General features: G+C 45.0%; 1 protein-coding gene and 2 gene segments (V, D, J or C); all 3 read right to left on the reverse strand.

The window, feature by feature from the left end:
• Positions 1 to 2,396: 2,396 nt before the first annotated feature.
• On the reverse strand, positions 2,397 to 2,919 carry LOC117039070. The segment is given in 2 exon segments: positions 2,397 to 2,701; positions 2,852 to 2,919. Coding segments are annotated over 2 exon segments (351 nt in total).
• A 2,043-nt stretch (positions 2,920 to 4,962) lies between these two features.
• LOC117039071 (immunoglobulin lambda-1 light chain-like) lies at positions 4,963 to 8,923 on the reverse strand. Its single transcript, XM_033136108.1, has 4 exons — positions 8,914 to 8,923; positions 8,036 to 8,371; positions 5,497 to 5,562; positions 4,963 to 5,345 (listed from the first exon to the last, which is right to left on the reverse strand). Exons 1-4 carry the CDS (start codon positions 8,921 to 8,923, stop codon positions 4,963 to 4,965), a joined length of 795 nt encoding a protein of 264 aa, XP_032991999.1.
• A 1,173-nt stretch (positions 8,924 to 10,096) lies between these two features.
• On the reverse strand, positions 10,097 to 10,702 carry LOC117039072. The segment is given in 2 exon segments: positions 10,097 to 10,488; positions 10,612 to 10,702. Coding segments are annotated over 2 exon segments (483 nt in total).
• Positions 10,703 to 16,219: the final 5,517 nt, after the last annotated feature.

The raw sequence follows: 16,219 nt of genomic DNA on the forward strand, positions 1-16,219 counted from the left end.
TGGGAATCTGAATTCAGGGACCAAGTTTTCATTTTAGAGCTCTTTCCTTGGGTACAGCATCAGGCCAGCTTGTATTTTTCTTTCTGGCACCCCCTTGCCCTGCCAATCTCATATAAATCATTGGGGTGGTCTAGTTTCTGCTTAGCCCAAGGCATTTGCAGAATGAATCTGAGACAAAAGAACTCAGGTCACACCATCTCTGAAATGTCTCCTGAGTTAGCTAAAAACAAAACAAAGCTGGGACCAGATGATCAGGCTCAGCCCCTTTATGCATTGAATGCAGTCAGAGTTTAGCCTCCCAACCTGTTTTTGTTCCTAGGGTAGCACCAGAAAATATGAAGCCATTGGGGAGGGCATATTTTGAACATATTTAGACTGCATTTGCCTAAGGAACTGTATGTAGCCCAACATTAAGGAGAACATCTACCAGGGCAAGTATCCTTCTACCTTGGCACCTCGGCTTTGAGAGCAGAGAAAGGGTTTGCAGCATGGAAGATGGAGACATGGATCCAGACCAGGGGACAAGTAGGAGAGCTGAGGGGTGTTCTGTTTCAGAAACACTGTGGATGGACCCCTTTTGCTGTGGAGTCACACACACACAAACAGTGCCTCTCCTTGTCGCTGATGAGTCTCCTTTAGAGAAGGAGGCTACTGAGAGCAAATCAGATGCTGGGCTGGCATCAACGTCACCTCTGCCTCTTAGGATGGCATGACACCAGCGTTGCCACCAACGGACCTAAGAACCTCAGCCCACTTGGGTTGGGCTTCCCTGGTCCTGGGACTCTGGCTGCTTGCTGCTCTAAGAGTAGTACCTGACTTAATATTGAAAAGGAAGGTGCAGGGAACGTGTCGCTTGTCGGATCAAGGTCTCAGACCAAAGAAAGTAAGAATATCCTGCTTGGTCACACCAATGGTCCATCTGGTCTAACCTCCTGTTAGGTTAGTAGTCAGAACCAAACTTTGCATCTGATTCCCTTGCACATCTGTGTTCATTCTAACTGTGCCTTGCTTGGGCACAACTCTAATTTAAGAATTAAATTCTTGGGCAGGAGTGTCAGCTTGGCCCCATGACCACTGGTGTGCAGAGCCATAGGTGCCATGCAATGTGCATGGCCCTGGCACCAAAATTTGTAGGTGCCCGGCCCCTTCATGGGGAATTTTGTGGGTGATTGGGCACCCAGGGGCCCAGGGAGTTGCCACCTATGGTCTTGGGCATCAACCAACTGGGAGTTTGATATCTCCAACTGGCAGTGAGGGCTAGGACAAGATTCAATATAGTACAGTGGCACCTTGGTTCTCAAACTTAATCCATTCCGGGAGCCCTTTGACTCCCCAAACCACTCGAAAACTAAGGCGTGGTTTCCGATTGGCTGCAGGAGCTTCCTGCACTCAAGCAGAAGCCACATCGGACATTCGGCTTCCAAAAAATGTTCACAAACTGGAACACTTGCTTCTGGATTTGCGGCGTTCAGGAGCCGATTTGTTCGGCGACTAAGCTGTTCGAGAACCAAGGTTTGACTGTATTGGCAAATTCAGGTTGCACAATAAAAGGTGGCTTGGAGTTCATGTCCAACCAACCAACTACCTCCAAACATCAGGTAGGTAGGTAGTTTATTTCGGCCATTTGGCCCATATCACATACCAAAAACACATTCATCATAATACACGCAAAATAAAACAATTTAACAAATTTAAACAATATGGTACAAAACCAATTTTAAAATAACCCGTTTACACCCTTCCATCTAAGTCAAACCGAAATCAGAGTAGTCCAACTGAACTAGTTTTAAGTTAGTTATTTTCTACATTGTCATAAATGAGCAGAGAACCATTCCTCTTCTTTGTAGATAGCACATTAATCAAAAACCTAGCGACCGTATGGGATCTATTCGGTTCCTCATCATTTAATAAGTAAATTAATTTAGCATCCTGGGTTCTATCATGGGTTTTCTTCAAAAGTGGAAACAAAAATTTTGACCAAGCTGCCGAATGAATTGAACAGCAAAAAATATATATGTTGTAAGGATTCTATGGAACCGCTGTTACAGTTGCAAAGGAGGGAGATTTGGCCATCCAAACATCAGAATTTCATGCAATGAGGAAGTTGATGAGAAAATGCACTGGGAAATGTGTTATGACATGTTTTCACAGCACAGTATAATACAACCTTCCCACAAACATAATAGAATGAATGATCAATAAACAGTAGATATTGTTGAACCTCCCTGAAGAAATTGAGGAAGAACTGGTTGCCTGAAAGCAGCCTCAGACTTTCTTTGGGAAGTCATCCACTACAAGAAAATCAAACAAACAGAGGTTCATATTCTGTCCACGTGCACAGAGAGCAAAGGAGAGGAGGTTTTTGTCTCACTTCCCCATCTGAACGAAGCACAGTGTCACTGACTCCCAGCCCACACAGCACAGTAATAAACAGCTTCATCTTCCAGAAGGGCCCCTGTGATGGTCAGGGACATCACATTCCCAATTCTAGAACCAGAGAAACGTGCTGGAACGTCAGACGGTCTGACGCTGGTGTCATGGATAAGTGTCCAGGGTTTACTCTCAGGCTTCTTCTGTACCCACAAAGGGTAGTTGCCATCACCGATGTTTCCACTGTCAAACCTGCAAGACATGGTGACCGTCCCACCTGGAGCCACAAATTCTGGGTCCTTCAAAGTCTGTAACTGCTCGACACTGGGACCTGGAAGAAAGCAAGGAGAAGAAGCCGTAGGATAATTTAAAGTGGACAACACTAAATACTTTGCAAAGTGCAGGTTTTGGGAGGACAGGTTGTGCTTCTCTCTGCTTCATATCAGATTTTTTCCCCATCCACCCAATGAATCTCCCTCACCAATGATGGACGCCAGGATTGTGAAGAGGAGAAAGCCCCAGGCCATTATGAGGAAATCTACGGACTGGGGTTTTCTAAAGAGAAAAGAGATCCCATTGGCATCTGCCCAGCCTCTCTTAAATCCCCAGAGGTCAAGGGAGCAGCCCCTTCATGCAAATAGGTAGCTCCTTAACTACTGTGTCTGGATGTTGAAGGACTAGCACAAAACAAGCAGCAGTCATCTGCTGGTCATGGTATCAAGCACTGGGAATCTGAGAAATAAGGATCTGGGTTCAGAGATTATTATTATTATTATTATTATTATTATTATTATTCATATCCTGTCCATCTGGCTGGATTTCCCAAGCCTCTGTGGGCGGCTACCAACAGAACACTAAAAACCAAATAAAACATCAAACATTAAAAACTTCTCTGAACAGGGCTGCCTTCAGATGTCTTCTAAAAGTCAGATAGTTGTTTATCTCCTTTTACATCTGATGGGAGGGCGGGTGCCACTACTGAAAAGCCCCCCCTGTAACCTCACTTCTTGCAATGAGGGAACCACCAGAATGGTCTCAGATCTGGACCTCAGTGTCCAGGCTGAATGATGGGGGTGGAGACGCTCCTTCAGGTATACTGGGCCGAGGCCATTCAGGGCTTTAAAGGTCAGCACCAACATTTTGAACTGTGCTCAGAATCATACTGAGATCCTATGTAGGTCTTTCAGGACCGGTATAGTATGGTCTCGGCAGCCGCTCAGAGTCACCAGTCTGGCTGCCGGATTCTTGAATAGTTGTAGTTTCCGGGTCACCTTCAAAGGTAGCCCCACATAGAGCGCATTGCAGTAGTCTAAGCGGGAGATAACCAGAGCATGCACCACTCTGGCGAGACAGTCCACGGGCAGGTAGGGTCTCAGCCTGCGTACCAGATGGAGCTGGTAGACAGCTGCCCTGGACACAGAATTGACCTGCGCCTCCATGGACAGCTGCGAGTCCAAAATGACTCCCAGGCTGTGCATCTGGTCCTTCGGAGGCAGAGTTACCCCATTCAGGACCAGAGAATCCTCCACATGCGCTCGCCTTCTGTCCCTCCCCAAAAAAACAGTACTTTTGTCTTGTCAGGATTCAGCCTCAATCTGTTAGCCACCATCCATCCTCCAACTGCCTCCAGGCACTCACACAGGACCTTCACCGTCTTCACTGGTTCTGATTTAAAAGAGAGGTAGAGCAAGGCTTCACAGATTCATTTTTTCATACTTGTTTTTCCCCCTCCTTTTTTCTTTTAAAGGACCTTCCTTGCATACAGCCATACGTAGATTAGAATTCCTCACGATGGAGTCTCCCACCCAGTCAAATTCCAGGAATGCAAGTCAAAATGTTACCAGCTGCCACTGCCATTTTTAGCCATTTCCCCCAACCTTCCACTTTCTGCATGACACACCCACAGGGCTTCCCCAATCCAATTCTTCCCCCTTCTGCAGTGTGAGGGGAAAGGCTCTGGTTCACAGCAGCAAATTCTGTCGTTGATTTAGGACTGCTCTAATTTATTTATAAATGTTATCTCTATGCCACTCCATGACTGAAGCTCTCTAGGCAGCGGGCATAGGGATATCTAAAATACAATTATAAGCACAAAAAGGCACTTACAATATAAAACATTGCACAGCACAGCTTACACAATAACTGTGCCGCAGAGCGAATTTTGAAGCAAACCAATACTTAGGACTCAGCTAGATGCGTCAAGAATAAGCGTTGCGTATGCAATATAACATTGGGACATGAAATGGCACTGTGGAGCCCCATTTTCCTCTACATGTTTCCTCTGTTTAAATATACAAAGCATTTATCTGAAACGCTTCCTTGATGTGTCTCCATCCAGCCAAAGTTGAAAGGGCAACAGTGACACCTTCTGGATGCCCCCATGATGGTAAAGGACATTCCATTCCTTCATCTTCTTAGACCCAGAGAAATGGGCTGGAACGACAGACGGTCTGGTGCCGGCGGTGTATGCATATTCAGAGTGAGTGCTTGATAAATAGCAGGCTTCGCTGAACCTCCCTGCAGAAACTTTGCAAGGATGCATGCTCAATAAACCATTCACTATGCAAACAAACAGAGGCTACAGCAGGGAGTTCATCTTCTTTTGATGTACAGAGAGAGCAAAGGAGAGGAGGTTTTTGTCTCACTTCCCCATCTGAATGAAGCACTGTGCCTCTGACTCCCAGTCCACACAGCACAGTAATAAGAAGCTTCATCTTCCAGAAGGGCCCCCGTGATGGTCAGGGACATCATATTCCCCGATCGAGAACCTGAGAAACGGGCTGGAACGTCAGATGGTCTGGTGCTGGTGGTGTAGATGAGGGTTCGGGGTTTACTCCCAGGTTTTTTCTGTGCCCACAAAGGGTAGTTGCCATCACCGATGTTTCCACTGTCAAACCTGCAAAACATGGTGACTGTCCCACCTGGTGCCACAGATTCTGTGTCCTTCAAAGTTTGTAACTGCTGGACACTGGGACCTGGAAGGAAGCAGGGAAAAGAATCCGTAGGTTAATTTAAAGTGGACAACACCAAATACTTTGCAACGCACAGGGCTTGGGAGGGCAGGTTATGCCTCTCTTTGCTTCGTATCAGATCCCCCCCCCCATCCACCCAATGAATCTCCCTCACCAATGATGGACACCAGGATTGTGAAGCGGAGCAAGCCCCAGGCCATGATGCTGAAATCTGTTGAGCAAATTTAAAGCAAAAGGATATCCTAATGGCCTCGGCCCAATCTCTTTTAAATCCCAAGTGGTCAAGGGAGCAGCCCCTTCATGCAAATGTCTCACTCTTTAACTACTGTCTATAGATGCTGGAGGACTGACACAGAAAAAGCAGCTGCAAAGGGATGGTCGTGGTATGCTCTGGTGGCTGAGATTCAGAGATGTGAGGATCTGGGTCCAGAGGCTTGGGTTAGCAGAGGAAATGCTTTGGGGCAGGGGTCCTTCCTTGCATACAGCCACTCTGGGCAGACTCAGGTTCTTCTTTCTGTTATCCACCTTGCTGGTCCTTCCAGTCAAATAGAAATCCCTAAGTGAGTTAGTCTGCACTTAGCCTAGGAGGGCATTCAATAAATCCTGGCGTGGTTCATGGAATGGAACTACAATAAACAAACATTTCATGTAGCGGCAGCCTGGTGACAACTCTCCTTTGAGATGTTAAGCACTGCCTTGGTGGTAGTAAGTATGATGAGTGTTGACATACAAAGCCATACACAGCTCAGGACCTCAATACTTTAAGGATCGTCTCTCCCCATATGAACCTACCCAGGACCTGCGTGTGTCATCAGAGGCCCTTCTCTATGTTCCCCAACCCGGGGAGATTTGGAGGGTAGCAACAAGAGAAAGGGCCTTTTCTGTGGTGGCTCCCTGACTGTAGAATGTTCTCCCCAGAGAGGCTCACCTGGTGCCATCATTAGGCACCAGGCAAAAACATTCCTCTTTACCCAGGCCTATGGTTATTAAATAATCTACAGCTTTTGAAAGTGTAAGAGGAATATTAGCAACTATTTTATTATTAGGCTGTCTGTCAGCATATTATTATTATTATTGATGTTCCATCCATCGAGGTGCCCACTGTCTCTCTGGAGGTCTGGTGTGGAAGCAGTGGTACATTGGTTCTCCAACGGCTTGGCTCCTGAACAAATCAGTTCTCGAACGACGCAAACCCGAAAGTAAGTGTTCCGGTTTGCGAACGTTTTTTGGAAGCCGAACGTCCAACACAGCTTCCACTTGACTGCAGGAAGGTCCTGCAGCCAATTGGAACCCGCACCATGGTTTTCAAATAGTTTCGGGAGTTGAACAGACTCCTGGAATGGATTAAGCAGTGCACCTCCACCTACTCTCAACCTGTATCTTCCTATATGCAGAAAAATGTAAGGCTGTCATCATGCTGCAGTTTGCATGGCTGCCAATAGGTGGCCAAGCCAACTCCGGTGTGATGACAGAATGGCAGGCAGGTGAGCAAGAAAGCAGAGCAGGTGACAGGCAGCCTAGATGAGCTGCTTAACAGAGGCTGGGAGGCACTTGAGAAAGCAGTTTGCCAAACCGCTGTCCAAAGCACCTCCCACACTCCTTTGAAAGGAGGAGTGGATGGGGTGAGCTGTGAGAGGAGGAGAAAGGAAAAGTTTTGGTGAGCCACAGGAGGATAACTTATGGGTCAAATAAGGTGTAAAGGGAGGGGTGGTCACATGTGGAGGAAGTGGGGTGGGCAGGGTTGGGGGTGTCCTAAATTCTACTCATATTGATCCAGGGCAGATTCCAACATATGGTTAGCAGAGTAAAAACTTAAACACATTGCAGAATTCCCCAAAAAATAGACCAGAGGCAATTGTATTTCATCCAGCAGAGCTTTACTGCTACTGAAGGCAAATGAGCATAATGGTCACAAATCCAATCCATTCAGGATTGGCACCATCCATAAGAAATCCAGTTGCTGCAGACTTAACTTAAACTTATAATAAGACTAAAACTTAACACTACATGCAGAACACCACACCAGGAGGAAAAGAGATAGAAAGAGAAAGGTGAAACCCAGGCTCCTTCTGGCTTTATTATTATAGTCAGTGTGACCTTGACTGAAGAGATAACAGAACCAGTTTAAGCCACCTGTATTCAGCTTCTCTGAAAAAATAACCCAAACATCATGAACCTTCTGCTTGTTTCACACAGAGAAGTTTCCAGGACCCTCTTGAATGAATCAGAATAGGAAAGATCTCTACACATCAGATCAATCCTTCCTGTACCAAGAAATGCAAACTGGCAGGGGAACGGGGTGAGCTGGGACAGCAGCCCCTAGTCTTTGTAAATAAGCACAAGTATTTCAAAATATCCATAAACCTCCCTCCAATGAACTTCTTCCAAAGGGAGCCAAACTTGTGGAAGCACTACAGTCGTGGAACTGCTTGGCTTTTGGAGAAATAGGGTGAGCATGGCAACAGGTCCAGAGGCTCAACCATTGCATTGAAACAGGTTCCTTCCCTCTAGTGACCACAGGCTCAGCTTGAACCACAACATTTTCAGTAATCTTTTAATTTCTGTTTTAATGGTTATGACTCTTAACGCAAGTCAGGCTGGAGGGAAGTGGTCAGGAGCAATCGTGCAGCTTCTATCCTGCAGCCGCTCATTGTAAGCAATGCTGGGTTTCTGCAAAGAGGTTTTTGCCTCACTTCCCCAGGGACTGCATCGCCATGCGTACTTGTAGTTGCCGTCATAAGACAGACAGTAATAATCAGCCTCGTCTTCTGGTTGCAGCTTGGAGATGGTTAAGGTGGCCGTGTTGGAAGGTTTGTTGACAGAACCTGAGAACCGCTCTGGTGTTCCAGAGCTTCTGGCGCCAAACCAGTAGATCAAGAGTTTGGGGGCACCGCCAGGCTTCTGTTCATACCAGGCGACATTGTAGGTGCCAATGTTTCCGCCGCTCCTCCGACAGGAGATGCTGGTGGTTTCTCCGAGGGATGCCGACATGGAGGGTGGCTGAGTTAGGGAGAACTGAGAAAAGGTCCCTAGAAGAAAAGCAAAGAGGGAGGCTATTGCTGGCAAGAATTGTGTTCCATCAAGGTGAGGGGAAAGAGAGAAAAACTTGTGGAAGAGCAGTGTTATTGTTGTTGTTGTTGTTAGTTATTATTATTGCTACACACACACACACCCTTTGATTGTTAAAAAAAAAACAACCTCAAAGCAGTTTACAAGAAGAATTTTAAAAAACCCAAAATGATCCTTTAAAACAACTATCTAAAACATTCCCCGGAAAAAAAATCAGAGATAGAGGAAGAAGAAGAGGAGTTTGGATTTGATATCCGGCTTTATCACTACCCGAAGGAGTCTCAAAGCGGCTAACATTCTCCTTTCCCTTCCTCCCCCACAACAAACACTCTGTGAGGTGAGTGGGGCTGAGAGACTTCAAAGAAGTGTGACTAGCCCAAGGTCACCCAGCAGCTGCATGTGGAGGAGCGGAGACGCGAACCCGGTTCACCAGATTACGAGTCCACCGCTCTTAACCACTGCACCACGCTGGCTCTAGCTAAAGGCACGTTAAAACACATGCCACATTCCATATATCTGAGTGAACTGCGCCTCACAACCTGGAACCAAAAGTGGAAGCAAAAAAATTAAGTGGAAATGGAGGATCAGAAAGTGAATACCCTGGCATAAATTGGGGGGGGGGGAGAGAGAGAGAGAGAAACTAGGGAAATATATTTAATAAAACATGTTTAAATCCTCCCTCCTACCCCAACAACAGCAAGCAAGAAATAGGAAGAGTTTCAAGAGCCTAGCCATGGTGAGGAATTCACAGCTTCCTGGGACAAAGGGGTTTCTAGTTGGAGGAATTATGTGATCACCTTTTCAATGCAAGAAGTGTCCCTGCATGCAAATATCCTTAAAGCTCATTGGCTGCTCCAGACAGCTGGTTTCCTTCTGTGTCGATAAAGGGATGTTGCTAAGCACTTTGCAGAACTTTAAAAGGATCGTTTATGCCCAGGAACGACCCAATGGCACAATGTTTAGGCTACGATGCCGGCTCGCTGATTTGCCGGGTTGCTTTTTAAATATGCTGAATGGAAATCGAAGGACATTGTGGCAAACAGCCTGATCCTAGATGTATCCTCTTATCTATCTGTTTAATATTTATGAGCTGCACTTTAAGAACATATATTAAGGCAGCTCGCAACACAAAAACAGTGCAATAAAATAAAATAAAATAAAATAAAATAAAATAAATATCTGTAATAATAATAATAATAATAAAGAATGCCAATAAAAGATCAACAGATACTGGTTGGTTAAAGAGGGAAAAAATCATATTGAAAAGGACTGCCTAAAAAGTACAATATTAAAAGATTATCTGAAAGAAAGCAGGGTATAATGGGCTAGTCCTATTCCAGGTAGATCTATTAAATACACATGGCTTCCTTAGGTTCATTCATTTCATTGGGTTTACTCTGAGTAGGACTTAGTTCACAGAGTTGAAAGCACTCACAATTGATTTATTTTTAATTTACATTTGAAGTTTTGAAATAAAGTAGGAAAGACATAATATGAATGGATAAATTATAATTTTGCTGACCATTCTCTAATGCTTGTAAATTTTCTTCTGAGTCCTGACCATAGCTGTCAACTTTTTCCCTTTTCTTGCGAGGAATCCTATTCGGAATAAGGGAATTTCCCTTTAAAAAGGGGGAAAGTTGACAGCTATGGTCCTGACAGCCTGTGAGGTTTCCCTCAAGATTTCATTCACTGCAAGAGAAACTTAGGCTAATGAAGGCAGTGTAGGAGAGTTTTTGTCTTGCTTCCCCATGTGCATGAACCACTGTGACATACTGGCCAGGGATATTAATGGTGCAGTAATAATCAGCCTCATCTTCTGCCATGGCTCCTGTGATGGTCAGGGACATGGTGTTCCCTGATTTAGACCCAGAGAAACGGGCTGTGGTGCCTGGTGCTCTTCTGCTGGTCTGGTCAATCAACAGCCGTGGAGAATTCCCTAGTTTCTGCTGGACCCAGAGAGGGTAGTTGCCATCAGTGATGGTTCCACCACTGAATCTACAGGAAAAGGTGACCGTATCTCCTGCAGACACAACCTCTGAGGGCTTCAGGGGGTGGAGCTGCTGGGCACTGGGACCTGGAAGGGAACAAGAACTATCTCACACAGTGTAGCAACACCAAACCTTCAGAAATATTGGGTTGTAGTGTAAAAGACTTTTGTCAGATTTATCTCTTCCTTTCGCCATTCAGTTGCTCTCACCGATGGAAGCCAGGGTTGCGATGAGCAGGAAGACCCAGGCCATCGTGGAGGAACAGAAAGCAATGGGATCTCTGACCAGCCTCTTCCCCATCGCTCTTAAATATCCAGTGGCCCAAGCAGCAGACTCTTCATGCAAATCTCCTGCTCTTTCACCCTTGTCCCAAAGGGTATAAAAGCTACAAAATAAGCAGAAGGGCCTCTGCTGCACCCTGTCAGATGACCTGCCACATCTCTGAATTAAGGATGGGGAAGAAAAATGGTCTTGTTTCCATTCCAATGGTAAACTACCTAATTTGCATTATTTTCTTCTTCTTTGGCAATCACTCATAGCCAGTAAGATGGTTTTCCATGAACATGGTCCTAACAGTGAGTCCATAAGTGACTGTGGAGGCCAATTCTGGATCCACACATCCTTCCACAGTGGGGACATAGGTTTCCAAGCAGGAGTTGATCATGGTGAGGGTTTGCCAAACGTGCCTTCCTCTTAGCATGTTTCTCCCTTTAGGGCTTCCTGTTTCCGGCGGTGGGAAATGGCTGACTCCCATATGATCGGACCTCAGCCGTGCCAATAATTCAGGGGTGATATGGGGGTAATTGGCCCTGGCAGACTCCCCAGGGTGGGGGAGGACTGTTTCGTAGACCCGCAGAACCATCCGAGATTGCCAACTTGCAACAAAATGCAAGTGGCAGGACGCGGGGTCCCAGAGCATGACACGGCTGGCCCTCTCCAAAGTCACTCCCATAGCCAGAAATATCTGTTTGATAAAATAATTAGATTTGGACAATAAACAGACATAGTCTGGACCGAAGAAGATTGAGGGGGGAAATCTGCAGAACTGCACAGTCCCTGGTGTTTAAGCTCAGATCTCAAAGAGTAAAATCTTTATTACGGTCAAGGAACAGATTTCAAAGAGATTCTCATCATGGTGTTTGGATTTACAGAGGTGATTGGTATGTTCTTTGTTTTCATCTCAATATATACAATTGTTTTTTCTACACCAAGCCTCATTAAGGAACCTAATTTTTTTTGTTGTTGAAAAGTACAGATGGACTTCTATTTATAATTAAGTATTTAACTGCGCAGCTTTGCTCAGACTTGAAAGACCTGATAAGGATAAAAGAAGAAACAAGATGGCGCTTGCAAATATGATGAAGCACAGAAAAATGAGAATTCCTCCCTTCTTTGAGGGAAGTGGGAAATAATTGCTAGCTGACTTTATAATGACGAGATAATAATTTGGGACAACGTATAGTGCATCTGTTTGCAGAATTTCTTCATTATGAGTGAGAGAGAAGGCTTAATGGATGTCTAGCAGCCTCCCCCCAAGGGCCCGGGGGCGGGGACTGTGTGGTCTCCGGAAAAGCTGATTGGTCGCCTAATGACTTACCGTATATCTGTGGAATACAGTTCATTTACTGTATATTGCAATATTGCAAACAGTATGCTCAACAAACAATGTGGAAACTATTGTGTTAATAAATTTTAAGGTTTGGACGACAGCCCAGATTGAAGTAACTTGGCAGTTGCTGCGTCATTAAACTACAAAGGATAAATTTGGACAATAGCCCGGATTGGAAGACTGGAATGAAGTAAAGAAAAGCTGCGCTGGCAAATAGACAGTGGAATATATATATATATATATATATATATATATATATATATATATACACATACATACATACATACATACAAATAAAGCTGTACTTGATGGATGAAAGGATTTATGATTTCTGACATGATTGAGAATTGCATAGCCAGGGACAGAAAAACTAAAAAGTATTAAGATCAGAATGTAGAAAATATGAGAATAATAAGAACAAAGCAGGACGGAGATATTGGAGATATACTTCAAGGTCCAGACTATGGGAAGCCCGGATAAAATTAATAATTGATAATTTGATTGTAATTTGGCTGTTTTTTATTTTAGTTTATTGTTTTTAATTGGATTACTATGATTTGATGGGTATGTTAATTGGCTGTTTTTATTGGAAAATTGATAAAAATGATTTGAAGTGGCAGCTTCTAATCTGTTGAAATGCTTGAGTAAAGCCTTAGTTTCCATGCCAAAGCTAGGAATCCCCAAATCCATTTAATTTGGCTTACAAAGTGACACACACACACACACACCCCGCCTTGGAGTGCTGCATTCAGGAGAGAAATAAGGACTCTCTCACGGTCCCCAAGCTATGAGTTAAATCACTGTTTCCCAAACTTGGTTCTCCAGCTGTTTTTGGACTACAATTCCCATCATCCCTGACCACTGGTCTTACCAGCTAAGGATAATGGGAGTTGCAGTCCAAAAACAGCTGGAGACCCAACGATGGGAGACGCTGAGGTAGATGCTAACAGCTGGAGTTGAAAGAGTCCCCTTCTGTAGCCAAAAATCTCTACTTCAGTGCATGAAACATGCAACAATTTTAGGTCCAATCACCTTTCTCTTCCCCACTCCTCTTGTTCCTGCACCTCTCTTTCGGGCCCAGAGAGTTGTTGTTCCAGTTCTACATATGACTGCATCACAGTGCAACTTGTTTTCATGCCACACTGCACAATAATAACCCCCTTCGTCGCCCTGCTCAATCCTGGAGACAGTTAGCTTTGCAGTGTTGCCATATGTCTCTCCAGAAAAACGCTCAGGGATCCCTGGGGCTCTTTCTCTGGACTTTGAGATTAGTAACTGAGGAGACTTCCCTTCTCTCTGAAGGTACCAGGATGGGTGGACTGTACTGATAAACTCCACACCTTGCAGAGTGCAGGACAGGGTTGCTGACCCTCTGAGGGCTGAGGAGACAGGACCATTTGTCTGAGTCAACGCAGCCTGGGAACTGAGACCTGGGAATAATAAAATGGAAACCAAACCATTGCATTACTCATCCCTGAAACTTGCCAGTATCAATAAGGGACATGTGTCCCATGATTTTATTGGTACTGATGAAGACAGGGTTTTGGGGAGCAGTACTGTCACACACTTGCTGTATCTGGAGATTGAGGTGCCATGCCAAGCAATGAAGCTATCGCAGAAATGGAAAAGCAGCTCAAAGCATCGATGTCAACAGTGCTTAACCAGGGAACCCTCCTAATCAAACCTAATCCCTATTTCTCACCGTTGCAAAAAGCTGAGAAGACGAGCAGGAGAAGGTTCAACCCCATGGTGGAGAAGACAGACTAGCAGCTCTGCTGACCAAGAGCCTCGCGCTCTCCTCCTTTAAACCCTCCCGATGCCTGAGGAAGGTCTTCCTTATGCAAATCTGCATTTCTGCTCCTTTCCAGGGTCCAATCTTTGAAAGGAACATGTAGGATTCCTGGCAGATGTGTGTGCGTGTGTTTGCATGCATATATAGATAAAGCCTCTGTCTTAAGGGTGGGGGAACTGTGGAGCTCCAGGTGTTGTTGAACAACCCAACCCCCCTGATCATTGAACTCCCAACCCCCCTGATCATTGGATGCGCCAGCTGGAGCTGATGGGAGTTGGAGTACAGGAGCATCTCGGCAGCCACAGTGTTGCTCATTCCTGCTTCATACTTTCTGTGGCTGCATCATGGATGAGGATAAATGGAGGACACTTCTGCCACGACCGTAATGGGATGTGTCCTTTATGCAGCAAGATGGCAGCACCAAGGTGGGGATTCTGATATCCCAGCCTTGAATGGTTTTCCCTCTATAGTGTTTGCTCTGCCTCTTCAGTTGGGATGGTCTTCTTTGCTTCCCTTCCTGACCCTCCAAGTGTCCCTATTTTCCTGGATTTACAGAAGCCGTCTCGGTTTCTGATTTGATCCCGGAATTCCCCGCTTTTCCTTAAGACTTCCCTATTCCAAGTTAAGAGCAGCCGCTCCTTCCTTGATTAACTCAGTCAGTCAAAGGACAAGCTGCTTTCTAAACATTCCTCCTGACTGGTTTGCAGGGGAATTCCGCAATGTCAATTACTCTTTGAGGATTCATCCTGATTACTTTGTGAGGTTAGGCAGTGACTGCATCCGCAGGTACAACTGAAAGCTGTATGTAAAGTGCGGCTGTTACAAAGGGGATCCTTCCATGCTATTTCAGGAAAGAGTTTTTCTCGCCATCCGTTCTACCATAGGGCCATCTCGTGGTGAGAATTTTAAGTGCAAAGCCGGTGGGAGTTTTCAGCTTGAGTAAGCTGAACGCCCTTTCAGAGCAGCAGAATTTCCCTTGGGAGGTTATGGGCACAACAGGTGCAGGAAGAAATATTTGGTCGCGGTTTCCAGGTGTCTGTGAACAACAGTTTTTTTGTGTTTTTTTGGTTTTTTAAAAAAAGGCTAGATATTGTGTTTATTTCATAGAATCATAGAACCGTAGAGTTGGAAGGGACCTCAAGGGTCATCTAGTCCAACCCCCTGAAATGCAGCTAAAGCATCCATGACAGATGGCCATCCAACCTCTGCTTAAAAACCTCCAAGGAAGGAGAGTCCACAACCTCCCAAGAGAGATAGTTCTACTCTTTGATCCCACTGATGTATCACCCCATAAGAATTCTCAAAGTGAATTTACAGTCTTCACTTTGACCCTGTTGGACATAGGCAGGTTTTCTAGGTTGCTCATTTTTCCATTCTTAAATTGAGTTCTCCATTTTTCTGCAGTTTTTTGGGAAAGTCATGAAAATTTGCCAGTAATTTAATGTGAATTTCTCCTAATGCACACCTCTTTTTTTGTATTCAGCATTGACTAATGTACATGTTTTTGCTAGTGCTTTCCCCTCATATAATAGGATTGCATGTTATTTTCAATAATATATTCATTTTTATGCACACTTGCTCCTAACGTACGCATTTTTGTAAACATTTCCGTTTGGAAAATGTCATCTCATCTCAAACTTGGGATAAGTAGTGAATCGCGAATTCCAAAGGATGACTGGATTTCAGTTCACATATTGCTTCAAGAAGGCTGAATCTGGTAGGTCCAACTTTAAATTTGAATTCAAGTGAATTCTCCTCCATCCCTAGTCACCTAGTTTACTATCCAACCAAAGACAGATCCTGCTAACTTTACTATTCCCTAATCTTTTGTATCATCAAATTTATGATGGGGGACCTGTTGCAGCGTGGATTGCTCCTGTTCAGGGTTCCAGTCGGCCACAACCTTTCCAAAGCTACTCCATTCTGTTCCTCTCCCACAGCTCACTTTTATGCATCCCCCTCCAAAAAAAGATTGTTTTCTTTGGGATACTGATTACATTAACACTCCACCTTTCCTCTAAAGCACTCAGAGTGTCATACACACTTCTTCTCTCTGTTTTATTCTCACAACAACCCTGTGAGGTTGGGCCAGTCTCTGTCTTTCGGCCTAACCTACTCCACTTAGTGGCCTAGGGGGACTTGAACCCTGATTTCCAAGGTCCTAGTCTGAGCCCTAACCACCAAACCACACTGGCTCGCCACATTTTGTACTTCTGCAAATCTTGAGATTCCTCCCCACCACCACCAAGCCTCCAAGGAGCTCCCTCTTCTCTGTAGATGGCGACATTTACCTACCTAAGGACCTGAAATCGGAGAGAAGGGATTTGCTATTGGTCTATATGAGTGGGAACTGAAACACGATCGTGGTTTGGAGGGTTTTCGTTCGCTGCCCAAACTACAAAAATAGAATCTAGAC

The sequence above is a fragment of the Lacerta agilis genome, chromosome 17 (genome assembly GCF_009819535.1).
Source record: "Lacerta agilis isolate rLacAgi1 chromosome 17, rLacAgi1.pri, whole genome shotgun sequence".
Lineage (NCBI taxonomy): Eukaryota > Metazoa > Chordata > Lepidosauria > Squamata > Lacertidae > Lacerta > Lacerta agilis.

Coding starts and splice junctions, on each gene's coding strand:
- LOC117039071 (XM_033136108.1), bottom strand. Junction 5,563..8,035: donor GCGATGCAGTCCCTGGGGAA/GTGAGGCAAAAA, acceptor TGCTTTAAATTT/GCTCAACAGATTTCAGCATC. Junction 5,346..5,496: donor AATCCTGGTGTCCATCATTG/GTGAGGGAGATT, acceptor GCTTCCTTCCAG/GTCCCAGTGTCCAGCAGTTA.